This window comes from Nanorana parkeri, unplaced genomic scaffold (assembly GCF_000935625.1).
Source record: "Nanorana parkeri isolate BGI_ZX_2015 unplaced genomic scaffold, ASM93562v1 scaffold26, whole genome shotgun sequence".
NCBI lineage: Eukaryota > Metazoa > Chordata > Amphibia > Anura > Dicroglossidae > Nanorana > Nanorana parkeri.
This window is the reverse complement of record NW_017306294.1, coordinates 1963899-1991657: the sequence shown is the minus strand read 5'-3', so window position 1 is coordinate 1991657 and position 27759 is coordinate 1963899. Positions and strand designations below refer to the sequence as shown.

The following is a 27759-nucleotide window of genomic DNA, read 5'->3' as shown; positions in this document are numbered from 1 at the left end:
AGGAGACCTTTTTGAGCCATTTTTAAAAAAAAAAAAAAAAAAAAAAAATTATTTTCAGCTGCAACTGATTAGTCCAATGGTATTTGAAAAATATAGTCCAATGGTTAAAAAAAACAAAAAACCCTCAGCTTGTGACTTAAACCTCATTTTAACTGAAGTACAATTTAAAAGACCTAGCACTAAGCCTGGATTACGTAGACTAGAGAAGTCATACACATGATCTGCATATATGTATACAGTAGCAAACTCTCCTTACAGAAGAGGGACACCTCTACTGATCTCTTCTGGTTTCCTGGCACAGGCAAGATGACTTATGAAACATGCATACAATTACCTGAGTCTAAATTTATTTTTTTCATGTAGTTTTATGAACTAGTATGTATAAAATGTGTTGCCATGCGTGTTCATTTTTATTAGTCTGGTTTTTCCCCATAGTATAGTACCTACTTAAAAATGATCAGGCTCTTATCTCATGTCAATACACATGTGATTTATTCACCCACTTTTGATTTCTGGGGCATACTGTATGTATAATCTACTTTTGACTGCTAAACTGGAATATCTGCAATTTTTATTGCAACTGTATTATGGGATTAGGACTTCTAATATAGACACGACTGAAAACCATTCTCTATTGCAGAGGGAATGCATATCTGTCCATGTTGGCCAGGCTGGAGTTCAGATGGGAAGCGCTTGCTGGGAACTTTACTGCTTAGAACATTTAATTCAACCAGATGGCACAATATCAAATGACAAGACTAAGGCAGTAGACGATTCTTCATTTTCCACCTTCTTTAGTGAGACTGGCTCAGGAAAGTATGTTCCAAGATGTGTTTTCATTGACCTGGAGCCAACTGTTATCGGTACAGTATTTCCTAAACTTATGTGATGTATTCTGCTGGATGCCTGTTGCGTTGTATCTGTTGTGGATGATAAAAACCACAACAAGCTTTGCAGGTTGTAAGAGTGCCAGGCTGTCCAAAGAACACTTCTTCCTTTGCAGGTCCCACTTTTTACATTTGTATAACCCATCAATAATTTAAAGGAAAAACTCTTCAGGGCTGTGGGAGAGTTCCCCTTATTGAAGGGGGTGAGTAGTACTTGGACTATTCATCTCCCATCTTTTGGAGACCTCAAGGCCTGTCATGAAGAAGGGTCAACCTTTTGACAATGCAGTGACAAGTTTTTTTTCTTTTAAAGGTGGCACTGGGCACCTAGGCATCTTTTACCAGGGGAATACATTTTGAATTCAAGAAGTCTGTCAGATTTAGCTTTAACTTTGTAGGATATATTCTTAACTGGCTACATAAAATGCAGGTACCTGCACCTATGTTTAAATGGCTTTAGAAGCTGTTTTGGAGTCATGAGGCCTGGGGTGCTCAAATATGCAAAGATACAGAACTGACCTGCTGCCACCTGTGTTTCACTATTGGCCTGTCTCTGTCACTGGGTCATCACAGAGTGGAAGAATGTATGTTGATCTGTTTTGTGAATAATGGACATCTGTCTCAAACTGACTTGCCAATATCTCATGTCTTCTTTTTCTAGATGAAGTTAAAACTGGAGCCTACAAGCAGCTGTTTCATCCAGAGCAACTCATACCAGGCAAAGAAGACGCTGCAAATAATTATGCTCGTGGGCACTACACAGTTGGCAAGGAGATCATAGATCAAACACTTGACAGGATACGAAAGTTGGCAAGTATTTTGTTGGTTGTCTTCATAAAAATAACTGACATGAGAAAATTCCAGTTTACTCTCCCTGGTGGTGCCTTTTAATCCAGGAGTTTAAAAGTCTTGGCCAACACTCTGTTCTATAGGTTAAGTGTATCTCCCATCCACTAGGCAATAAGTGACGTGTTTCCTGTGTGTGGGGGAGGAGATTCCATCTCGTGATGCTGTCCTGGAAGACTAATGGAAATAGAGTTACCGGTAAGTCCTAACTCTGAATTTCATGGTCACTAGTATCTGGAAGAGTGTAGTGGCCATTGCTCTTTTAAAGGAGAATTAGGGGGCGAGATAAAAATACTCATCCCCATAATTCAAGCCGACTTGTGACACTGAAGCTGTCACAGGGTGCCTCTATTGATGGGGAAGTCAGCGAACATGTACCCCAATCGTCGACTTCCTGATCCTCTCCCCGCAGAGTGGTGACTGTCAATACGGGAGGGGGTAGGCACAGCTGGCTCTGCTTCTAGAAAGGCAGAGCCAGCTGTCAGCGAGCGGGTTGGATCTAGACAGTATTGTGGGGATCTGTCCCGGCTGTGGCGTGGCTCTGCGCTCTCAGCATATAACAGGCAACAGCCCGCTATATACTGAGTTTTGGGTCACCAGAGGATGTTTGTATATGTCCTCCTGTGACTCTGAAGAGAACTATAGCTAAAAAGGGTTAGGCCATAGTTCTCCTCCTTTTTTAATTGAAGCAATAGTAAATTCTAATTAAAATTTTTTTTTTTTTTTCTTGTACTCCACGGGATGACCTAAATCTGGTAGCTTTGCCTCTTCTTTTTATGCGCTGCCTATGGCTAGCTACTGGGCTTTCACTCACGGCTGTCCATACATGCAGCTATCAAGGAGGGGAATAATTAATTCGCTTTGACTAACTCCACTTGTTTCTGGCTCGTGTCTGCCCAATACATTATCACTAGGAATGCAGAGGGGAAGAGACTGCATGTTAAACCCAACTGTGGGCAAAAATGTTCTTAACCCCTGCAGTGGGGCTACCCCACACTGAGGGTTAAGTGCTTGTTTTGTCTTAAGTGCTTAAAAAATAAATAAATAAATTGTACTCCTGAATCTTAGAGCTGTCTGGCTGCTACTCCAGTCCCTGAAGCCTGTCTCCTTATCCACTGCAGAGATGGTTATGCCCCTTCGTGTCCTCACATACTATACACTGTATGGAACGTGATGACAAAGGATCCTTGGTGGGGGGGGACTCCAGGGACCTGTCTAAGAGCAAGCTGGCTTGGTTGAGTATTTTTTATATATACAGTATATCCCCCTAGACAAATGAGCACTTAACCCTTGCAGTATGGGGGTAGTCCCACTGCACGGGTTAAGAACATTTTTGCTTTAACTAAACTATTCCCTGTACATAGAAGTGCACAGCTTACGGGGGAAAGGTTTCCGTGCTAGCTGTAACTTCCCCATAGAAGCTGGGGAAATTAAGATTCACGCTGGGGTGGAGCTACAGCACAGTACAAAGAAAATGTTTATTTGCAAACCACTGCATAAATCTGACCAGGAAAAATTGCTGTGTGCATTGGGTCCCCTGGGGGAATCTATGTTAATTTCTGGTGAGAATTCTAAGTGGAAGCTTTAAAAAAAAAAAGCCTCTGGAGGTGTTTGCCATAATCTGCTTGTATGCACAGCACATTATGGTCTGCAGTCATCTGACCAATGAGAAGCTTTTCTTGATTGGTGTGTCAGGTGACCAGTGAGTGCTTGTAACTGATCACATTTTCCTACAAAGTTGATTATACTGGTATAAAGCACAGAGTATTCTTTTCACTACATGCCCTTCCAGAGTAGTATGGCGCTTAGAAAAGCCTTGCTTTACCTAACATGAATGTACCATAATGCTGAGCTCTGGAATAAGCAAATTTGTCTAAATGAGGCATGCATATTCCTACTTGGCTCTTGGTGTGCTTTGTTTCCTCCTGATTGTTGCAGTAACTCAGTATGAAACTTTTGTGTCTGCAGGACCTTCCTGTAATTAAGACCAGTCCCTGCTGTTCTCTCCTTGTGCAGGATGACGCCCCCCCCCCCCCCCCGTAGTTTTCTGCAGGCAACCTGTAGTGGTCAGGCTTGCTGGATCCTTACAAGAGCTCTGCTCTCTGCACAGTGTCACTGCTCCTTTTTTTTTATATGGTAATAGATGGGTTTTCAAAGGCATTTGGTGCACATGATTGGTTATATATTTTTTTGGTTATTGAGGAATAAAAGTTTTGTTTTTGTGGCTGAAGTTTAAGCTAAACCTTTTTTGCATGGTCTTTTCCAGTCTGAACAGTGCTTTGGACTTCAAGGATTTTTGGTCTTCCACAGCTTTGGCGGTGGCACAGGATCTGGTTTCACTTCACTATTAATGGAACGCCTGTCGGTGGATTATGGAAAGAAATCAAAGCTGGAGTTTTCAATTTATCCTGCCCCAAGGATCTCCACTGCAGTCGTAGAACCATATAATTCTATTCTGACAACTCACACAACTCTGGAGCATTCGGACTGTGCCTTTATGGTAGACAATGAAGCCATCTATGATATCTGCAACCGAAATCTGGATATTGAGCGCCCCACTTATACTAACTTGAATAGATTGATTGCTCAGATTGTTTCTTCCATCACAGCTTCTTTAAGGTTTGATGGGGCACTTAATGTAGACTTGACAGAGTTTCAGACTAACTTGGTGCCTTATCCTCGAATCCACTTCCCACTGGTCACTTATTCACCCATAATATCAGCAGAGAGGGCTTACCATGAGCAACTGTCGGTGCCTGAGATCACCAATGCTTGTTTTGAGTATTCAAATCAGATGGTGAAATGTGATCCTCGTCGTGGCAAATATATGGCTTGCTGTCTGTTATATAGAGGTGATGTGGTGCCAAAAGATGTCAATGCGGCTATAGCTGCAATTAAAACCAGGCGTTCTATCCAGTTTGTAGACTGGTGTCCTACTGGATTTAAAGTGGGAATAAACTACCAGCCCCCTACTGTAGTTCCAGGAGGTGACCTGGCCAAAGTTCAACGTGCTGTCTGTATGCTGAGTAACACTACAGCCATTGCAGAGGCCTGGGCAAGGCTAGACCACAAGTTTGATCTCATGTATTCTAAGAGAGCATTTGTACATTGGTATGTGGGAGAGGGCATGGAGGAAGGAGAGTTCTCTGAAGCAAGGGAGGATATGGCAGCTCTAGAAAAGGATTATGAAGAGGTAGGAACAGAGTCTGGTGTTGGTGGAAATGAAGAGGAAGATGAATTCTAACACCCTTTAGACTAATGCGCTATAGGCATACACTGTCTAAAATGTTTGACTGGTGTCCAACTGTACCATAAATGACCATTAAAAAAAATCTAGTGTTCCATATTTAAATAGTAGCAGTCACTGTTTCGCAATGAAATGCATTTTCCATTGACTTTTGTCCAATAAATTTCAAGGCTTTAAAATGTATCATGTATTTTTGCTGTTTTTGTATTAATAAAAAAAGCAATCAATCACTTTTGTTTGGGCTCTCTTCCAAGCTAATGCAGATCAAACCAAACCCATCATAAGACAAACACTTGAGCTGCCACTGATGACCATTTTTAGAAAATCAATTTGATTCTCTGGTTTCAATGATTTTTCTTACAGGTCGGTGATTTTAAGGTGCAAACATCTAAGTGATCATTCTGTCCTAGCATGGCAGAGGTTCTGTTGAAACGCAACTCTTTGGGTAGTTTAGAAGGGTTAGAGAAGGCAGTTTTAAATCCTGCATGTCTCTACGGCATTTATTTCCCCCCACTTCCTGTCCTGGTAATGGTAATCTGATAGATCAGGAAGTGAGGATAACTCTTTGGGGGACATGGCCAAAAAATAAAAACAATATTGTGCACGTCAATTGTATAAGATCTCAATATGGTGCAGTAATGCCTAATGAGCAGACAATATTGCTATAAACAAACATATAAAGAAAGCAATTGCTTAAATGGGATTAATCGGTCTCTATGCAGAATGCATACCTCCCCAACTTTTCTGAGATGAGTGACACCCTCTAGCAAAACATGTTTAGGCAGACCACACCCACTGCCATGCCCCCAGTTACGTAGACCCTGATGAATTGATGAGCAAAAAAAATGATTGTAATCGCATTTCTGACCATTTAAATACATTCAAATAAGTTTTCCAAAGGGAGTTCTACTGGTATATTGGAAAATGTAGGGCTTTCTCAAACCCATCTACCTGCGCCAGTTTTCTTTGAATGGCCCATTATAATACACTGCTTTGTCTTTGTACCTACAAAATACTCTTTAATTACAGTGCCACACATAAACCTCAGCACAAAGGATCATTTTTAAAACAAACCTATTTATTAATATACAGGATTTATATAGTGCCAACAGTTTGTGCAACTCTTTACAAGATAATGAAGACATTACAATCACAATTCAAGACAAGATGGTAAGGAGGGACCTGCCTCTGAGGGCTTCCCATCTAAAAGGGAGGGGGAAGTGCTACATGAGGAGGTAGCTGTGTGGGGATGAATTGTTTGAGAATAGGATCGCCTAAAGGCAGTCAAGGTGGGAGATAGATGGATAGGTTGGGGTTAAGAGTTCCAGAGGATGGGATAGACTCTAGAGAAGTCCTGGAGGTGAGCGTGGGAGGAGTTGACGAGGGAGCTGGAAAGCAGGAGGTCTTTGGAAGAGCGGAGGGGGTGGTTAGGGTGATACTTTGAGACCAGGTTTGAGATATAGCGGGGGCAGAGTTCTGGATGGCTTTGTAAGTGGTGGTTAATCTGAATTTTATCCTTTTGGCTATTGGAAGCAAGTGGAGGGATTGGCAGAGGGGGGGTGCAGACACTGAGCGGTTGGTTAGGTGGATGTGTCTAGCACCAGCATTCATGATAGACTGAAGGGGGGGATAGCCTGTGTAGTGGAAGGCCAATGTTGTGAACCAAACTAACTTGCGCTAACGGAAATAGTAAAACTAAATTAAGATGGATTAAAGTTTAAAATAGATATTAATATGACCCCGGAGCTAAAATTTCTAAAACCAAAAAGGAAAAAAGCTGCTGAACTCAGGCTAAAAGCCTACAGAATAATGGTGTAATGAAGTGTACAGCGCTAAATGCCCTTCAGGAAATTAGATAACGGTAGGGATCATATGGTGTCACCTCCGTGTCAAGCAATCGTGAACCGATTACCGTTATCTAATTTCCTGAATGGCATTTAGCGCTGTACACTTCATTACACCTAGATATACAAGTGAGTGGATGAGTAACTTAGTGGTTTCATTGGTGAGGAAGGGGCGTATTATGGAGATGTTGCAAAGGTGAAGGCGTCTGGATTTGGATAGTGATTGGATGTGGGGAAGAAAGGTGAGGTCCGAGTCAAGGATGACACCTAGCACCTTGACATGGGGGGAGGGTTGGATAGTTGTGTAATCAATCTCGAGGGAAAAGTTACAATACGCTTTGGTGGTGATTTCCTCCTCCGGCATTTCTAATCAGTGAAAAATTCCCCACCTTGCCAGGCTCTGGTCGCCAGTGAAAGAATCCTCCCTTCCCTTTGGTGGTCAGTGGGAGGGCAATGCAGAGCATGCTTGCCTGCCGCTTGCTCTTGTGTCCCATGCAGCTGCCTGTGTGGTAATGTCACTGCTGGAACTATGTACGTACTATGGGGCAGGAAATCACTATGCCCAGGAAAGCTAAGTGCTGAAATGAATGGGCTTTGGACTGTTGGGAGCTATGCACCAGTATGTTAGTTCTTGGCACAGAAGTCCTACTTTATGAGCAAATTCTTGTTCTCTTGTTAAATCACATGTTACAGCTGTAACTAGAAAAGTGCCAGGTGTAAGAACCCTTGAGGGCTTGTTTACACTAGATGCGGACCAGATCTGCATGCGTTTCTGCATATGCAGTATGGTGTTTTGCTGCATTCTGGGTTTTTTTAGGGCTTTCAGGGTGAGCGTACGTCCGCGTACTCCCATAGAGAAGAACAGGCTGCTGCGTACAAATCACACGCAGCACCTGTCCTTCCCGGGAGTGGCCCGTTATGGCCGTGCACACATCATGGATCTGTACAGGCCAGCTGTTAGTAGTGTAAATGAGGTCTAAGCGTTGTCATCTTAGGGCTTGAAGTGCATTACTGGCAGACTCACCACATAAAGGTAAAAAATCCTGTATAAAAGTACGCTAATGCAGCCACCAGATCCATGGACCGCTATAATATACAACATTGTTGTTATTGGGTTTAGATACGCTTTCAATAAGCACCAACATCAGCAGTTTCCATCTTGCAAGTAAAAATGCAACTTGTCGCCAAATGATAAGGGTGGAATTTTCCCCCAGAAATGGTGACAGCGCTAATCATGAGAGAATTATGTAGGTTGCCACTGCTAGCCTCCTTTAGAAGATGCTACGTACCTGGCTTCAATACTTTTAAAGGAGAACTATGGGGTCAGTGTTTTTCCCCATAGTTCTCCTTTAAGTCACTAACCAGGAACAAGAAAATGGCAAATTAATAAAAAAAAAAAGGAATTCTACAGCTGCCAGGTGTACTTGATCCTGTGGGCCAGATCCACAATTAAAGGCGAACTATGAGGTGAGTGAAAAGCCCTCACCTCATAGTTCTCCTTTAAGTCACTAACCAGGAACAAGAAAATGGCAAATTAATAAAAAAAAAAAGGAATTCTACAGCTGCCAGGTGTACTTGATCCTGTGGGCCAGATCCACAATTAAAGGCGAACTATGAGGTGAGTGAAAAGCACTCACCTCATAGTTCTCCTTTAAGTCACTAACCAGGAACAAGAAAATGGCAAATTAATAAAAAAAAAAAGGAATTCTACAGCTGCCAGGTGTACTTGATCCTGTGGGCCAGATCCACAATTAAAGGCGAACTATGAGGTGAGTTCTTTTCACTCACCTCATAGTTTGAACTACGGGGAAAAGCACTGACCCCATAGTTCTCCTTTAAGAACACTGTCCCACAGTGTCTGTGTCCCATGGGCTGTTCCACTGGAACCAGGATCTCGACAGTCAGCTGCTAGGTTCCCCAACAGTGAGAAAGTCTCTTGCTCCCAGCAGGCAATCCTAGAAAATGGGGTTGGGAGGGATAGACACCTGATGTGTTTATGCTAAGTCTCTGTGCCCCCTCTTCAGATATGTCTCATCTGTCAGGCTGCCACTTAGTGTGATAGAGAATGCTGTAACAAGTGCCCCTTTTCTGCTGTAGAATCAATCCTAGGTTGGAATCCCTTGTTTGCTAACTACAGCCATCACAAGCACCATGACATTTCACAGAGCTAAGGCTTCATGAGGAGGGGAGGCATGGTTTGTAGTTTTGGTGGCTCCCTGCCCAAGCAGCCACTGTAGTGCCACAGCCTCCTGTCTCTGAAATATGGAGCCTGCTTGCATGGGTAGGCATGATGATCTGCAGAATGGGAGAGGGTCATATGGCACTGTGGTGGTTGTACGGTAAGAAGGTGGTGGTGGGGGTGGTGTGCAAATCTGTGATGATAGCATGGGAAAGGCACTATGGTTTGAAATGTGTACCTTACTCCCCAACAACCCTGATTCTGCAGGACCATCCCAGAATTGTAAAAAAAGGTCCGGCGTCTGTCAGATCTGGGCTCTGTCCTTCTGTTGGAATGCTCCTTCCTGTATCCAGCTTTAGCTGCTTTTCTACTCTGTTGGGTGGAGTGATCTCCTGCCCTACATGAGCACTATAGTATTGGCAGAGGGAGACAGTGGCACGTGGATAGGTAAGTAATCTGCTAAATACCAATGACCCCCACTCACTTTCTGCCACCCACCAAAGTACAAGTGCCCCTCCTACCTCTGCTAAGCATCAGTGCTCCCCTTTTACCTCTGCAGAGCACCAGTGCCTCCTCTTCTTCCAGAGTACCAGTGCACCCACCCTTCTTCCCACAGAGCACCAATACCTATCTTCCCATTGGACACTGGTGCCCCCTCCTTTTACTTCTGTTTGATACTGAGTATTCTTTTCCTCCTACAGACCACCGATGGCGATCTTTTTTTTCTTCCTGCTGACCCAGTGGGACTGGATCAGGAAAGAATGACCCGTGTTAGTGGTCGGGGAGGGGGGAAGTTATTGGGGGAATAACTGGAGGCAGTATGCCAGGTATTTTTCCTCTCATTGATCACCAAGACTGGGCATTTTTTTCCTGCCCCTGAACACTGATTCTAGACGTTTTTCCTCAGCATTACCATCAACACCAGGCAATTTTTTTCTCCCACTTACCACCGATGTTCCGTCCATTGACCCCAAAAACTGGCCTTTTTTTCCTCCTGCTGACCACCAACAATGGGCATTCTTCCCACCAATGCCGGCAACTTCTTCCAACCGTTGACCACAGACGCTAGCCATCTTTTCCTTTTACTGACCAGCAATATAAGGAGCACTATGACACATACAGCTGACCGCTGCACTTTGTACCTTGTATAGTATATAACCAAATGTGTACTGCTGTACATTATATACCAAAGTGTTTATTGCGTCAACAGTTGCTTTTTGCTGAGTAGTTTCCTACTATTTTACTTTCTATCTTAATGTGAAAGTGTTAAAGAAGAACTCCGGATAGAAGAAATCTTAACCCTTGCAGTGAGGCTACCCCTGCACGTCAAGGGTTACATAGTTACATAAATACATCGTATTTGAGGTTGAAAAAAGACACAGGTCCATCAAGTCCAACCTATAGCGTGTATGCATGTGAATCTACATGTGTATGAGTGTGGATGAGTCCATGTGCCATCTTCTTCTTAAGTGTGCCTGTACCCCTGTATGTTGCGGTCTCTGAGGAAATCGTCCAAATGCTTTTTGAATGATTCAGCACTCTTAGCTGAGATCACCGCTTGCGGCACTGAGTTCCATACCCTGACCGCTCTTACTGTGAAGAAGCCCTTACGCCCCTTGTGATTGAATTTTTTCTCTACTAATTTCCAAGTATCCACAAGGAACTGTGCCTGCCTGAGCCGCCTCTGCCTCTGTCCTGTCAACCTGGCCCACCCATCTACAGTGCAGTAGTGGAGTGATCTCTTCGGCTCTGCTCAGCAATGTAAGGAATAGTAACCTGTAGGGATGAATGTGTGGCCCTTGAGGTAGTGACTTGAATCGGCCCCGCATGCTGCTGATTGTATATGGCACTGAGGCTGAGCAATCATTTATTATATATGAGAATACAAGATATTATTACTTACATTGGTGAGCAATGTAAGTACTAGTCACCTGTAGGGATGCACCGATAACGATACTGGGCATTTTCACGGGTACTCGTGAAAATGCCCCGATACCAAAAACCGTTACCGGCCCTTTAATGTTTCAAATTGAAGTGGCTGCCTTAGGTCCCACGCTTGCTGGAGACCTCGCAGCAGCCTTCTGGGGAACCATGCTGTGCCTGTTTACAGCCTTTTCCACCAGCCTGGACATCTCCCCCTCCTGAGACCCTCCGTATTCCTCCTGAGAACTTCCGCACCCCTTCTGAGACTCTGCACACCCCTTCTGAGACTCTGCACACCTTCCGCACCTCTCCTGAGACCCTCTGTCTAAAACATCAGGCCGCCGCCCCGAAAACAGAGTGGCAACACACAGTATGTAGCAAATGTATATACTATTATTCTGCATTGCTGTGATATGTTGCTGGAATTTGTAGTCCTCTATAGCTGGTAGTATTATTCTGCAGTGCTGTATAATGTATTGCTGGGATTTGTGGTAGTCTATAGCCGATGGTTTTCTGCATTGCGCTGTATAATGTATTGCTGGGATTTGTAGTCCTCTATAGCTGGTGGTATCATTCTACATTGATGTATAATGTATTTCTGGGATTTGTAGTCCTCTATAACCAGTGCCATTCTGCATTGCTGTATACTGTATTGCTGAGATTTGTAGTCCCTCTACAGCTTGGAGTCAGTGGCAGAACTACATAATAGCTTAGAAAAAATTTAACTGTTAATTCATTTGGTGTAATGCTGTTAACGAGCCGCAATCCCTATTTTCCCCAGATAAAAACAAAGCCCTCTTGAGACATCAGGCTGGGGGGCCCACTGTAATATTTTTTTGCCCAGGACCCACTAATGCCTTGAATAAGCCCTGCTTGCAGTGTAGTGGTAGCCCCACTGCAAGGGTTACAATTTCTATTGCACAGAGTTCTTAACTCTTTGTCTATATTCGGCTTTATTTTTTAAAGGTTTATGTCTGTGTAACTCTCATTTGTGACATAGCAAGCATGGAGTATTTTGAAAGCACAAGGACTCATTCATGTGTACAACATGTCCTGTGAGTAGGCTTAAATCCACGTTTTCTCCTTTCCAGGTTGTCTCTCTTTCTCAGCTTCTTATGTTGAAGCGGTGTGCCCTACAAGCTGTAGTTTATGCCTCATTTGCAGTGAGAAAGGTCTGCATATTCTCGTGACGTGTTGCATTGCTTTTCACATATACGTAGAAAAAAAGTTGCTCACAGTCCAGTAGGTGTAGGTGACGTGACCTTAAGTAAAATGGCCGCCAGTGTGCCACATACCAGAGCGCGCAGGCGTAGAGTTCTCTTTCCTGGGGCTGCGCCTCACCCTTTATTCGTCTCTTAGCAACCATATTCTTGCAATCCAATTGGCTGCTGACCAGTTTCCGCTCTTTTCAAACTAGCGGTACGGCGGCGGTTTGCTGTGTGACGAACGTTCTTGTCTCCGCCGTTTGATTATTGAGCCCACCATAGAGGGGGAGGAGGTAATGGCGCCCCCGGCGGACCCTTCTCCGCCCTCCGACAAAGTGAAGTCTAAAAAAAGAAATGTCCCTACACGGAAATCCTCCGTCACCAGCCTGGCTAGCCAGGCCTCCCCGGACAGAGGCAGCGGCAGAAGGTAGGCGCGCCGGAGGGTTTCATCGGGGGGTGACAGAGAGAGGCCTGAGGCGATGGAAGGGCCGAGGTTCCCTAGGACGGCCCGGATGGTTCCTGTACTCCGTGCATTGTCTTGTTCTTATGTGTGGTGGCTTTGTTATCTGTGTCTGATGAATGGGGTGTGATTAGATATTATTGAGTGCATTACTGGCAGGTGACTTCTGTTTCTTTCTCTATACCATCTACATAAAGTAGTCCTCTATAGCTGGTGGTATAAGCAATGATGGGAAACGGATGTGTGAGCAGAGTGATGTAACCATTAGATGGGAAATGGGCATTTTCACATTATTCTGCTGTTTTTGCATAAACAAGGTGTGTGGCTCCTTCTCTTCTCAATGGAGAAATATGCTATCCGCTGAAAACAAACCATCCTCTTTTTTTATCCCACTGACATGTGCTGACAATAGGGACAAGCGGTATGACCATACCCTAGGGAAGCACAGCTGTGTGGTGTGCAAATGTTTTGGCCCCTAATAAATATATAAAAAAAGTTGGAGTAGAGAACCATGTCAAGTGACCTGTCAGCCTTGTCACATGCCCCTTTTCCAAAAATTGAGTGCTCTCTATAGCATAGACAGGCCACATACTGTGGTGTACATTTTATGAATGGTATGAAAAGGCAAAATGTGGTGTAAACCCTTCGATGTACAGTGGATAGTGTTTTCTGAGCTCTGCTATATTACAGCCCCCCCACCTGACTTTCTACTGTGATCTGGTCGTACACATTGGCATCCTAAATGCTACACAGCTCCAATTTCTGCATCCATGATTACCTTTTAAAGTGACACTAACTCCAGGAGTTAAATTTTAAAAATGCATTCAAGTACTTTAAAGGAGATCTATGAGGTGAGTGAATTCCACTCATCCTCATAGTTAGAGCCGACCTGTGACCAAAAAGCTGTCACAGGTCGGCTTTATTGATCGGGAAGTGAGCAGAAACATGCACTGATCTGCTCACTTCCCGATCGTCTCCCTGCAGAGTTGTGACTGTCAGTCACCGCTCCCCACAGGGATTCCCCTCTCCAATCCTCCAGCGCTGAGTGGAGGAACGAATGGGGGAGGGGGCGGGCACACCCTCCAGAAGGAAGGACAGTGTCGGCACCAATTCAGAGATGATTTGAGGATCTACAGCTCAGTGATGCATTTTTATTAGTAGTTAAGGTACTTGAATGCATTTTTAAGATTTAACTCCTGTGTTTAGTGTTGCTTTAAAGCCCAATTCAGGACAAAATGTGCACTTCAATATTCCATGTGGTGACATCCTCTTAAATGTGGGATTAGAGCCACAGTCCTGCCGAACTTTTGTGGTCAGTCTGTTACCTTATGTCAGATGCTTCAGATCCCAGCTTTTCAATGGATTGTAAATTGAAATTACATAAATATTAAATATGCATATTCACATATGTGTAGTGCTGATCATTTATTCGCAGTTGTAAAAGATCACTCAGAGCAATGGGGCTGTGTGTCTCTTTGTTAATACACAGCCCTCACACACACCCACACACACACACACACACACACACACACACACACACCCCCCCTCAGTGATCTTTTACTACTGCAAATGAACGATCAGCGCTGTGGGGCTGTGTCATACACTGTCCCTACAGTACTGATCGATCATTCATAAAAAGCATGCATGCTGGGCTGTGTATTTACAAACAGCCCCTGGTAGACACATAACTCCACAGCTCTGAGTCATCTGTCAACACTGTCACTCAAAATTCAGTGGTGGCCAAACTATCCGACCCCACTGCTTAGCAATGACGGAATGGATCTGAATGTGACCGAGACCTATATTCACTTGTGTTCAAAAGTATGCATACCCTCGGAGAATTGGTAATATATAGTTACATAGTATTTGAGGTTGAATAAAGACATAAGTCCATCAAGTCCAACCTATTGTGTGTATGCATTTATGTTTGAGCAGGTGTGTGCGTGTTTATTAGTCCATGTGTGATTTTGCTCTTAGGCGTACCTGTACCCCTGTATATTATGGTCTCCCAGGAACTCGTACAGGAGTTTCTTGAATGATTCCACACTCTTAGCTGAGTTCCAATGACTCCCGGCGGCAAAAGTCACCGGGAGTCTGTTTAAACAGCCCCGATGCTGGCGGCGTACACTGTACATCGTCAGTCACAAAGGGGTTAAATAGTTTATACAAGATCATGTCCCCCCTTAACCTCCAAAGAGAACATATTTAATTTTAACAACCTTGTTTCATAGTTTAGGTCCTCGAACCCTTTAATACGTTTTGTTGCCCTCCTCTGGACCTTTTCCAGCTCAAGGACATCCTTTCTGAGTATTGGTGACCAAAACTGGACCGCGTACTCCAGATGTGGCCGAACCAGTGATCTAGTACCATTTTTAGAGAAAACATGATGAGCCGGCAAAACGCATTTCTTTTATTTCTTATAGAATTCACCTGTAGGTCATAACAGAATGGCACAATCATAAAACATAACATGGCAACAAATAAAAAATGAAATGACCCCTGTTCAAAAGTCTGCATACCCTTAGTTCTTAATACTGTGTATTGCCCCCTTTTAGCATCAATCTTTTGTAATAGCTAGCATGCCCCAAATCCTTGAAGGTGGTATGGCTGCCCATTTGTCTTGGCAAAATGCCTCCTAGGTCCGGACTAAAAATTTCCACTCGCCTCCTCGCAATTTGCGAGTGAAAATTGCGTGGGGGCGAGTGGAAATGAAGCCATTGAGTCAGGCACTCGGTCATGGACCGAGTGCCCAACTCCTGGAGGGATCCCAGATGTCTTACACGTATGCTGCTGCTCACAGCCATGCACCTTCCCATGTTAAAGATGGCCGCATGACGGCAGCCATCTTTACGAAGGTCCCTTGTTCTATGATTCCATAGGACCCGTAACTTTATCGGACTTCTGCTGGCGTGGGCAGGGCTCAGCCGTGTGCGCAAGCACACTGCGAGACCAGGTCCATAAATCTCACGGACCAACTCACCCTTCCCCCCAGTGGTGATTATATACCTCCAAAAGAAAGCTCTATCTGTCCCTAAAATATTTTTTTAAAAATTGCAAGGCTATAGTCCGGTCATGCTGACTGGTGAAATTTTTCACTGACTGGTGGGACACCATCAAATTTTTCAAGCCCTGTACAATCACGTACTTCTAGATAATTGCCGGCTTTGTATACTTTGCATACCTTATTTCTCTTTTCTTACTCAGTCTGACAGTGGCCATGTTTACTAGGGGCAGATTACTTGCTCTCCCTTTACTTCCTGGATTTCTGGCACATGTGACTAGGACATGTGACCATGCACATAATCTTAGGGGAGGAAAATGTCTTTCCCTGAGATCTCATGAGATTACAGACGAGATTTCACAGCAATGCTCTGCTGATGACAAGGCAATCTCTGTGTGCATTGCTTTGGCAAACTGAAGTTATTTTGCCCTTTCAAATTAGGAAGTAAATGCCCTGCAAGTGTAAGTAATTCAAAATCGCAGCATTTTACACCCGAAATATCTGTTATTATTTGCCATACATAGAGGGGTGCATTGGTAGAATTTGGTTTTTGAGTGTAAAGGTCCACTTTAAATAAGCTATGATCAGTCATATTTTCAATATCAATGCCAAAATTTCACAATTTCTGCCAGGGTTTGCAAACTTTTGAGCACAACTGTATGTTTATCAGTAGCACTGAGATGGAACGATTGGTGAAAACAATCGGTTGCTTAAAACAAATGGCAATTGTTTGCTACTCCGTGCTTAAGCAAATGGAATGTAATTTAGTTAGGGTTTAAGTCATACTCCAGGATGGTCACATGAGGGATAGGCTCTGTTTACCTTTAAGCACAGAGAGGTTAAAGGAGAACTATGAGGTGAGTGCTTTTCACTCACCTCATAGTTCTAGCCGATCTTTGACAATGAGACTGTCACAGGTCGGCTCAGTAGATCGGGAGGTGAGCGAACACATACCAGCGTTCGCTCACCTCTCGATCCTGTCTGGGCTCTCTGCCGTGACAGAGGAGGGGCTGGATTCGCTCCGATCCGCAGCGCTGACTGGCGGAACGCTTGGGGGAGGGGGCGGGTACAGCTGGCTCTGCCTCTAGATAGGCAGAGCCAGCTGTCAGTCACGCAGCTGGGCGGATCCCGGCACAATTGTCGGGATCCGCTTCAGCTACGGCTTCTCAGTATACTGCGAGCAGCAGCTCGCGGTATACTGCGGCGTCTCAGTATACCGCGAGCTACAGCTCGCGGTATACTGAGCCTAGGGTGACGGGAGGACGCTTGTTTGTGTCCTCCCGTTACCCTAAGACCCCGTTCACATTGAGCGATTTATCGCGCGGTAATTCCCGCGATATCGCGCTCCAATGCAATCCAATGGGGCAAAGGGTCCTGCTGTCGCGGGTCGTGTGTCGCTACAGCAGGACCCTTTTTGGAGCGGATTTAGCCGCGATTCAAGCTTGCTCAATGCAAGCTTGAACGCGACATTGCGCGGCAAATCTCGCGATGTCGCGCAATATGCAAATCGCGCGTTTGTCGTTGTTTAAAAGGGTCACCTTGCCTGCAGACTGTTAGGAAGAGAGATTCCCGAGCACCTTCCAGGAATCTGGGGGACATAGAAATAAAAGCAAACAAGGAGCTTCCAGGAAATACAAAGAACTGATTGAAAAGAGCTAACTGGGAGTTTTAAACAACAAACAACGAACAACAAACAACAACGTTGTTTAAAAAAAAATAACATATAAAACACAATTTACTCCAACATGAAAGAGTTCCTATTTACTTTCGTTATCACTGATATGGTGTTTTTTCTTTATGAATGTGTTGCATTAATAGCAACAGATGGTAAGTGTCACACATAAAGACTACATTAATTTTTCACATATGTGATATTAACAATGGCAATGTCTGAGTTTTAGGAATTTGGCGCAAGGCTTCCAAATATATCCTCACTGCCAGAAATGTGTTGTAAATGCCTTTATTGAATTGCCTCAGTGTCTTTTTCCCTGTAGGATGTCTAACAGTATTCAGCCACTAGATGGAGCAAGATGACCAGTTTTGTTTTTTGGTTTGGACAGAAGTGTGATATGTAGTTTCTAAAACACTGAGATTTGAAAGACAGCAGAAAGCACGTCCAAGTGATATCCGTTGTCTTTCTCTTTGCTGTCGGGGTGTATTTTAACTTGATCATTTCATAAAATGTCTATTTTGTGCTGGCTATGTAAAAACTGCATTTTATGCACAGACATGCTGTAAAATTGTTGCTACCCTTACACCTCATTGTAGCAATGCTTCATTACTCCTAAAATATGATAACATTGAAATCCATCGTCTCATGTGTGCCTGCATGCCTTTTTGGTACGTCGTAATATATAGCAAAAAAGTGTGGAAAGGGATAATTGTTCTCCAAAGATATTCTAAAATGGCCTAGAGAAATTTGTTGTTATGCCTAAAAAGATGAAAAATAATTGGAAGTTGAAGTAGTCGCTGTTTGGTATCATTGTGTGCAACACACTGAACATGGAGCAGAGAAAGCAAAGGAGAGAGTTGTCTGAGAAAGAAAATTCTAGACCAGTAGTCGCCACTACTTATTTTCTCACTCTCTAATTTTTCCCCCCTGTTTCCTCCTTTTTTCTGATCCTCCTTTTTTTCTAATCTTCCTTGTGCTTCTTACTCTCTTCTGTTTCTGATGTTTATTTGAATTCATTGTATCGCAAAACCTAATAAAACATATTGAAGAGAAAATTCTAGACCAGCATGTCAAAGATTAAGGCTATAGGACCATCTCCAAGCGGCTTGATGTTCCTGTGACTACAGTTGCAAATATTAATTTAGAATTTTAAGGTCCATGGGATAGTAGCAAAGCTCTCTGGACATGGATGCAAAAGGGAAATTGACCCCAAAGAGAAAATTTCCAAAAACATACAAGCTGAACAACAAGATCCAAGGTACATTTGTGTCTGATCACATAATCTGGATACAGTCCGTGTACCCATCGCACTCAGAGCCGCTGCTCCAAAAATGGGGGGTGGGTGCAGCAGGTGTCAGCGGGTGGCTTCCGACAAAATATCAGTTTAGGATGGACACCGGCACTCCATAGCAAGTTCAGTACGTGTTTATAAATTTTGCTTTTATTTGTTTTTACTGAACTTCATTAATATTTTTAGACAAGCCCTCTATGATAGTATTGTGCAGTTGACAAATACTCTTTATGGAGCCATCGTGGGTCTATTAGACCCTTACAGCCTCTCCTGCACTGTTCCCAAGCAAACCACATGCTTCTGGGATCTGAGAGCTCCCGACCCAGAAATTGATTTTAGGGGTCTGTAGAAGTAACCTTTACAGCTGCCCAAATCCTTCCTGCAAAAGAGAATGGAGGTTGCAGAACGAAGCAAAATAAAAAGCATAGCTGATTGAAAAAATGTATGCATATGTCCATGGAAGTCAATGTGTTAAAGGAAAGCTTTACTTCTACGTTCTCAAAATCCTCATTTCCTGGCTATGATACTGAGCTATTGGCTTCAATACTTGAGTTGCTGACCTGGAACAAATATGCAGATAAATATTTTTGACTTTACCCCGATTCTTTAGATCTTCACACTTGTTCCAGACTGCTGGCTAGGTAAAGTCAGGCAACTAGTATCTTAAAAGTAGATCAGCAAAGGCAAACCCCATGTTTCATCATGTTACATTGTTAGGTTAAAAAAAAAAAAAAAGTCTGTGGAGTTCCACCATTGTCTGAGAGGTTAAGGTTGCATTCACACCTATCTGTTGGAGCTGTGGACAGGGGCACCTTATCAAAAGCCGATTAATCGATTATCGAAAAAGTTGACAACTTTTTCAATAATCGATTATAATCGATTATGTCGATTAGTTGTTGCAGCCCTAATCTGGTGCATTGCATCAACTTGTGTTATAATGTGTACTAATGTGCGTTGCATCAAGGCTGCCTATTTAAATGAAAGGCACACTGGAACAGGAAAAGACTTGCATCCTTTTTTGTAGCACAGCACTTCATAAGGCAATATAGTGTTACCATGCATTTATTAGGTGTGAATGGCACAGCAACACACATTGGCACACATTATCACAAAGCATTGGTTTGAATTTAGCATTTTGTAAAAAGGAAATGTAAAGAGTGCATTGCTTTAACTTGGAGAAGACTGATGGGCTTTGAGAGTTGACAGTCGAGTACAGTCATTATGTGGAACTACCAATTATGTTTGGTTCTATGTACATAGATCATTACACCATTTTTTTTCATAGAAATATCCTGAAACATAAAAGCAAACTTGGAATTGAGCATGCTCTTTGAAACTGGTAGTAATGCTGCAACGCATTGCTACTAGTTTCATCTGAACTGGAGCAGACAGAATCTGGAGCAGTTGCCCATAGAAACCAATCGGTTTCTTTCTTTAGTTCTGTTAAAGTGGACCTTTACACCCTTTGACTAAAATCATATCAGCATACAGCTCTGCATGCTGATGTGGAAACATCCTACATTCATTAGTTTAAACATTTTTATTTTCTTTTTTTTTCTTTTCTACTCCCTGGTCCACTTTCGCCCAAATTATGTAATGTGCCCAAGTGTTGCATGCTGGGAAGATTACACCAGCAGTGCTTTGCTAGGGAATCTCATCTATAATCTCATGAGATCTATTAAGTAGAGCTGCAACAATTAATCAACTAAGTCGATTATAATCGATGATGGAAAACGCCGTCAATGTTTTCCATCATCGATTAGTTTGCCTGCTTGCAGCTCGCCGCGTCTCCTCCCCGCCGCACAACAATTCTCCCCGGAGGGTTTCCAGGTACCGCACATGCACAGCGGCCACTTTGCTCCACCCTACCTGAGTCCGGGGGGTGTACGTGGTCACCGGAGGAGAATCTGTTCTTGCGGCCGGGGAGAGAGCACTGAGCCCATATAACCAGGGCTGTTCCGGTGCCCGGTAAATGGGGACATTATAAGTAGAGGGGATATAGGGGGAGATGATTCCATGCTGTACTAACTACCTGCCTGGTAATGGCAGTGTAGAGCCTGCTGTCACAGTGTGGTTGTTTTTCATGGCAGATCTATTAGGGTGACATATTATACCCCAGATGTTCCATATTCCCCCCCGACAGTCCCAGGTGTGCCATCTCCCCCCGCGCCAGTCCCAGGTGTTCCATATTCCCCCCCGACAGTCCCAGGTGTGCCATCTCCCCCCGCGCCAGTCCCAGGTGTTCCATATTCCCCCCCGACAGTCCCAGGTGTGCCATCTCCCCCCGCGCCAGTCCCAGGTGTTCCATATTCCCCCCCGACAGTCCCAGGTGTGCCATCTCCCCCCGCGCCAGTCCCAGGTGTTCCATATTCCCCCCCGACAGTCCCAGGTGTGCCATCTCCCCCCGCGCCAGTCCCAGGTGTTCCATATTCCCCCCCGACAGTCCCAGGTGTGCCATCTCCCCCCGCGCCAGTCCCAGGTGTTCCATATTCCCCCCCGACAGTCCCAGGTGTGCCATCTCCCCCCGCGCCAGTCCCAGGTGTTCCATATTCCCCCCCGACAGTCCCAGGTGTGCCATCTCCCCCCGCGCCAGTCCCAGGTGTTCCATATTCCCCCCCGACAGTCCCAGGTGTGCCATCTCCCCCCGCGCCAGTCCCAGGTGTTCCATATTCCCCCCCGACAGTCCCAGGTGTGCCATCTCCCCCCGCGCCAGTCCCAGGTGTTCCATATTCCCCCCCGACAGTCCCAGGTGTGCCATCTCCCCCCGCGCCAGTCCCAGGTGTTCCATATTCCCCCCCGACAGTCCCAGGTGTGCCATCTCCCCCCGCGCCAGTCCCAGGTGTTCCATATTCCCCCCCGACAGTCCCAGGTGTGCCATCTCCCCCCGCGCCAGTCCCAGGTGTTCCATATTCCCCCCCGACAGTCCCAGGTGTGCCATCTCCCCCCGCGCCAGTCCCAGGTGTTCCATATTCCCCCCCGACAGTCCCAGGTGTGCCATCTCCCCCCGCGCCAGTCCCAGGTGTTCCATATTCCCCCCCGACAGTCCCAGGTGTGCCATCTCCCCCCGCGCCAGTCCCAGGTGTTCCATATTCCCCCCCGACAGTCCCAGGTGTGCCATCTCCCCCCGCGCCAGTCCCAGGTGTTCCATATTCCCCCCCGACAGTCCCAGGTGTGCCATCTCCCCCCGCGCCAGTCCCAGGTGTTCCATATTCCCCCCCGACAGTCCCAGGTGTGCCATCTCCCCCCGCGCCAGTCCCAGGTGTTCCTTCTCCCCCCGCGACAGTCCCAGGTGTTGCATATTCCCCCATACATTGTGCTGTATAATCTATAGCACAATGAACAATCGGCTATAGAGGACTACAAATCCCAGCAATACATTATACACTGTATGTATAATGTACTATTGCTGGCATTTGTTGTAGTCCTATATAGCTGGTGGTATTCTGCATTACGCTGTATAATCATTATACAGCACAATGCAGAATACCACCAGCTATATAGGACTACAAATCCCAGCAATAGTACATTATACAGCGCAATACAGAATACCAGCAGCTACAGAGGACTACAAATCCCAGCACTAGTACATTATGGTATAATGTACTATTGCTGGTATTTGCTGTATTTCTCTATAGCTGCTGGTATTCTGCATTGCACCACTGTATAATGTACTATATTGCACACCACACTTTTTTTTTTTTTTTTTACTTCCCCCATTCCAAGCTTGCTCCCGTGATGGGACTACAATCTCAATACAAACTTGTAGTCCATCACTGGAGCCTTTTTTTTTAAATCCAATTAACCGAACGTAATAATCGGCTAACTAATTGATTTTGAAAATAATCGTTAGCTGCAGCCCTACTATTAAGGAAAGGCATTTTCCTCCCCTGAGATGATGTGCATGGTCACATGTGCCAGAGTTTCAGGAAGTAAAGGGAGATCTAGTAACCTACCTTTTAGTTGAATGGCCACTGAGAGAAGAATGGGGGAGGGAAAAAAATAAGGTATGCAAGGAATAAAAAGCCGGCAATTATCCAGAAGTATGTGTTTGTAGAATGTCATTACTAAACATTTCTAAAGGTGCCTTTGTTGTGTTTTTGATGTTATGGGTAAAGTTCCTCTTTAAGCTTTGAAAATGAAATCTAGAAGCTGATTGGTTGCCATGTACAGCTGCTCCAGTTGTGATAAATTCCCTCTGACATCTCCGGTTCACGGATAAAAAAACCATCCTCCCTCCTCCATCCCACGGTACAGCTGGGAGACTTTTTGCTAGCCCCAACTATATGGGTGGAGAGCGATATGCTAACCCTTTCATGAGTTTGGTATTTGTACAGGATATTTTGGGGTACACTGTTGCGCTTTATTTTAACTCTCAAGGTATGCTAAAGCAGTTTATGGTGCTAATATATGCATCAATGTTTGCAGAAAAGGGTTTTCTTCCACACTTGGGTGTACATAGGTGTACTTTAACGCATATTGACAAGCTTGTTTCCATTAAATTGCTCACCTTCATACTGCAAGTCAAAGATCAAAAAGACTTTAGAGTACTTTAACAGGGAGTGAATCTGCTGTGTAATAGTCAGTCTGCAACTCTGCAGTCCTAGTGACAGAGGAAGGGCTCCACAGGTGTGCATGGATTGTAAAGTATGGATTTTTATAAGCATCATGATCATGGGCAGGTCAGTTCATAACACTTCAAATACAATCCTATTTTCAAATTACACTGATTATTTTTTTTCCTGATCTTGCATGCTTTGTGTTTTTTGTCTGAACTAATATTAAGTTGCTGCTCTTTTTCAGACATTCCTTAAGAAGAGGAAGCTCTTTTACATTCCTGACTCCAGGGACACAATGGGATTTTGCCCTGGTTAGTGCTGTTTGACTGTATTTGCATGTGCATAACAGACCGTCTTCAATTATGTTTCTGTTCATTCGCTCAGCAGTTTTGGGTCATGCTTAAACTTTGAACTATATGTAAAAAAAATGTAAAGCACATCTGTTGCTGAAATGTAAATGTCCATAAAAGCAAAAAAGAAAATACTACTCTCCATTGACCTCTGTATCACTGAGGCCAGGTTCACACCATTTTCCAGGCCAGATATTGGACCACACATGGAATGCAGTGCATTGCATTTTGCCGCATTTTTTTTTTTTAACTGCAATTGTTGCCCCCTTTTTCCAGGTTTAAAATGGACTTACAGGTGCAGTCCAGTGCGTTTGCATTTTTGGTGCGTTTCCATGCATTCCAGAGAAAATGAGACCAGTATTATTTTTTTGTCTGGTCTGAAATGGTCTCAGCCCAGAAATACCATTGGGATGCGTTTTTACTCCGTGAACACACTGTTCGGTTTTAGACCTGGTGTGACCAAGCCCTAAGTGCCTGTTCACGTGATTATCAGGTGCGGATCTGCAGACACGTTTTTGATGCATTCCAGTTTTTAAAAAAATATATATTTTTATTTATTTGCTTGAGTGGGGCAGTCAGTATGTTAGCTGCAGTCCTTTTTAGACGCGTTTTGCGTTTCCTGACCGGACAAAATGTGACATGCAGTATTTTTTCTGTCGTAACCTGAACGGACTGCGCACCTGAGAAATGTAGCCCATAAAACACATAGGGATACATTGGGATGCATTTTTAGTGCAGAATGTACGGATCAGGTCAGCACAGAAAACGGACGTCGTGTGAACAGGCCCTAAAGGACACAGTAGTGATTTAGCAGTCGGTGGAAGGAAACACTGAACGCTCAGTAGGGGACCAGGAATCTAATACTTCTAAAAGTGTTGGTTTCAGAAGAGATTTTGAGGTATGGATTCTCTAAATTTGAGCATCATCTTCTTTGCAGGGATGTCTTTTATGGGCACTTTTATTTTGGCAACATAATTGTTTTTGTTTTCTTACACTTACGGTAGCTGCTTTATCAGTTCTGTACATTTTTTTTTTTTTGTAGAATTCAAACTTTGAATTTTCCCAAAAAAATGTAATGCTCAATAACTGTTCATGAAATATGAAGTCTTTTCACCTACTTTTGCAGGTTATCAGTTGTGTTGTACAGGCAGTCCCCAAGTTACAAACACCCGACTTGCATACGACTCCTACTTACAAATGCAGGCTATTACTCTACAGCAGAGGGTCCCAGGCTGCAGCCAAAGTGTACCGTGCAGCATTTCAGTAGTTGTAATGCTACCGCGTTCGTGCCAGCGAGCAGCGTCCGCCTTTTTGGGTCTGGTTCCTAGTACTGTACGTATATTACAGGAAGTTGGCTTTTGTTAGATGTGCAGACAAGGGGTGCCCGTCTCTTCTTCCGGGTCACTGAGGTTTTTACTGCGGTCTGTATCCTCATTAGGAAGATTTAATCTCGCTTCCTATCCTTGAAACAACCGGAAGCGAGAGAAAATCTACCCCTAGAAAGGGAAAGTCACTCCTGTAAGAAAAAGGCATTTCCACTGGAGCTTGATCACCAATCCTTGTTTCCACAACAACCCAAAATGTTCAAAATCCAATTGTCACAGGGACAGAAAGTGAGGTGAAATCTTCTGAACAGGGGCACAGACACCAAAACAAACTTTACAGGGGGCAAACCCTTCCCTATACTATCTGAAACTAAAAAGAATTTGTATGGCTGTAGTTACACTTAAAAACTGTACCTGTTCCAACTTGCATACAAATCCAACTTAAGAACAAACCTACAGTCCCTATCTTGTTCGTAACCCGAGGACTGCCTGTATTTTAATTTATCTGCCTGTGTCAGAGAATCATATGATCTGTCATGGGGTAAGAAAAGGATCGCTTTTCAGGTGTAGGCTAGTGGGTGTTGGTGTTGTGGTCTGTTCGACTGCAGGAATTTGGACACATTAACAGAGACAACACAGTTGAGATGAATACTTTGATACCAGGTCATAGTTCTTTTAACAATCTTAATTGCATCAAAGTGATGAAACTTATGGTAGCTGGACCAGTTTTTCTTTTCCTGTAAAAGCGTTGCAGTTTCCATAACCTTTACTAGACAGAGGGTTATGCGAAACCATGATTGTAACAGGGATTTTGTCATTTAGTATGTTTCATATTTGGCCACCCTGTTTGACTGGGATATTTCTTTGTGCAAAATAATGCAGCTGTAAGTCACTGTAACAATAAATTGTAGTGAAGTGTAGAGAAGAGTTCAGTTGCCTCTTTAAAAGTCCCAAACAAAGCCAGATGTGAGCGTGCAAGTGATTAAACAGACATGTTTAGTCTTGCATATTGTATTTTCCTATGTGGATATGTCTGCTACAGCAGTGCTAGACATTCATCATTTTTTTTTTCCTTTTTGGGGGGGAAAATCCCAATTGCTGTGTGATTTGTAGAACTTCTGTGTACCTGTTTGATCAATCTATTTTCCAGTAGGGAATATTTTTTTAAATTATATTTTTCTTGCCTTGACTTCTGTTTTGCTTTTTATGGGTGACGTATAATGTACTTTTTGTTCATTTGTTTTCAGAAAAGGAAGCGCAGAGAAAAGGATGATGACTCTTTCAGCCTGTGCAGCTTTGATCTTAAGGTAACAAGATCTTCTGTACGTTATAGTGAAGGTCTGACGTATGTTGGATCCGGTTGCCAAAATACATAATTAAATGATCTGACATACAGCTTTCTCTCGGCGCAAAGAAACCTAAGTTGTGCCAGAGAGTTTTGTTTTATGTCGCGGTGCTATTATATTTGGGGCTTCTTTTGAAAAGGAAAACTTTGTTTATGCCAAAAGAGTACATTTTAAGAGAGATATTTCTGTCTGCTTTCTCTATGGGTATTCCCCACCTCTCACAACCTTCTTGTAAACAGTGATAGAGCCACTGCCTAGTTCTTAAAGGACTGAAGTCTTGATTTTGGGTGGACTGGTATAGGATTTGTTTTTCCTTTCCAGCCTTCACTTCTCACCCAAGTGTAAACATCTCCCCACTTTCCACTGACGTTAGAACTGAAAGCATGGAGTTTAATTGGGGATATTTGTTGTGACTTGGCCCAACTCTAGTAGATTCTTCAGAATCTACTGCAAAATTCCTCCTTCAATCTGATGGAAAATCCAGCAGGGCAGTTCCTTGCTTAAAATGACCTGTACTGGGGGAAAATGTGAGCTTCCATTGCGGATCTCCTTCTGAATTTGCTAGTTGCCTTCCTCTACTACTCCTGAGTTGCTTACTCCAGAAGACGCCGTCAGCATGTGAACTGATCAACAATGGGAGCCAACAGCCTATTTCTGTCTGTACTGGATACCTTTGTGTTCCCTTGGCTTATGAAGCTCTTAATTAAAGGAGAACTACCGGTATGAGGTGAGTAAAAATCACTCAGCCTCATAGTTCGAGCCGATATGTGACAATTAAACTGTCGCACATCGGCTCAATAGATCGTGAAGTGAGCGAACACATACCGTCACTTGCTCACGTCTCGATCATGTCCCTGCAGAGAGCCGTGACTGTCGCTCACGTCTCCCTGCAGGGATATCCTCCAGCGCTGACTGGTGGAACGGACGGGGAGGGGCCGGGTACAGTTGGCTCCGCCTCTAGATAGTCAGAGCCAGCTGTCAATCACGCAGCTGGGTGGATCTCGACAGTAATGTCGGCATCCGTCCCGGCTGTACCTCGCGGTATTCTGAGCTTTGGGTCACGGGAGGATGCTAGTTTGTGTCCTCCCGTGACCCTGGGGAGAACTATGGGGAAAGGCCCTGACTCCATATTCTCCTTTTAAGCTCCAATTCCGCCATTCGAAGCAGAATGATAGGTTCATTTCTTCAATATGTTCATACAGAACAGAATGAAATGGGAAAATACAGCATTATTGATTGAACTGAGGATCATAGAAAAAAGTACATATTAGTAATGAGGTTCAATGTTACAATTCAAGAGGAAGCTGGAGAGAATATCAATTTCAGAATTGCTATCCCTGTGGTATCAATATTTGTATGCTCATTCCCTCCAGTGGTCTCTGGAGTTGGTAGCCTTAGCTCGATTTTGTTTTCCTGTTCTTACAATATTCCACTTATTTGTAGGGTCCAGTGTTCTTAGAGCTTATTTTTTTGGTTTTACAAAGGCGTACGGTTACACAACCAGTTTACCAGGCAATGACTTCTAATATGTGGAATTTTGGAATGTAGACATTCCCGCTTCTCCCAGCATTTCCTTGTTGATAAAGATTTCTTTCACCTGAGTAAAGCATCATCCGTTCTACTACCA

The 27759-nt window shown here is 43.9% G+C and overlaps 2 protein-coding genes across 2 annotated transcripts in view; both read left to right on the top strand.

The window, feature by feature from the left end:
* The window catches only part of LOC108794992 (tubulin alpha-3 chain), a 6685-nt gene extending 1708 nt beyond the window's left edge, over window positions 1-4977 (top strand). The window contains exons 2-5 of the mRNA XM_018566153.1: window positions 641-717; window positions 799-863; window positions 1549-1697; window positions 4000-4977. Coding sequence (XP_018421655.1) covers window positions 641-717; window positions 799-863; window positions 1549-1697; window positions 4000-4977 — 1269 coding nt within the window. The remainder of the gene's footprint in view (window positions 1-640; window positions 718-798; window positions 864-1548; window positions 1698-3999) is intronic.
* Window positions 4978-12336: 7359 nt separating this feature from the next.
* Window positions 12337-27759, top strand: part of NET1 (neuroepithelial cell transforming 1) — a 28353-nt gene continuing 12930 nt past the window's right edge. Inside the window, exons 1-3 of the mRNA XM_018566044.1 lie at window positions 12337-12558; window positions 23356-23422; window positions 26034-26093. Of these exons, the coding sequence (XP_018421546.1) occupies window positions 12428-12558; window positions 23356-23422; window positions 26034-26093 (258 nt within the window). The 5' untranslated portion in view covers window positions 12337-12427. The remainder of the gene's footprint in view (window positions 12559-23355; window positions 23423-26033; window positions 26094-27759) is intronic.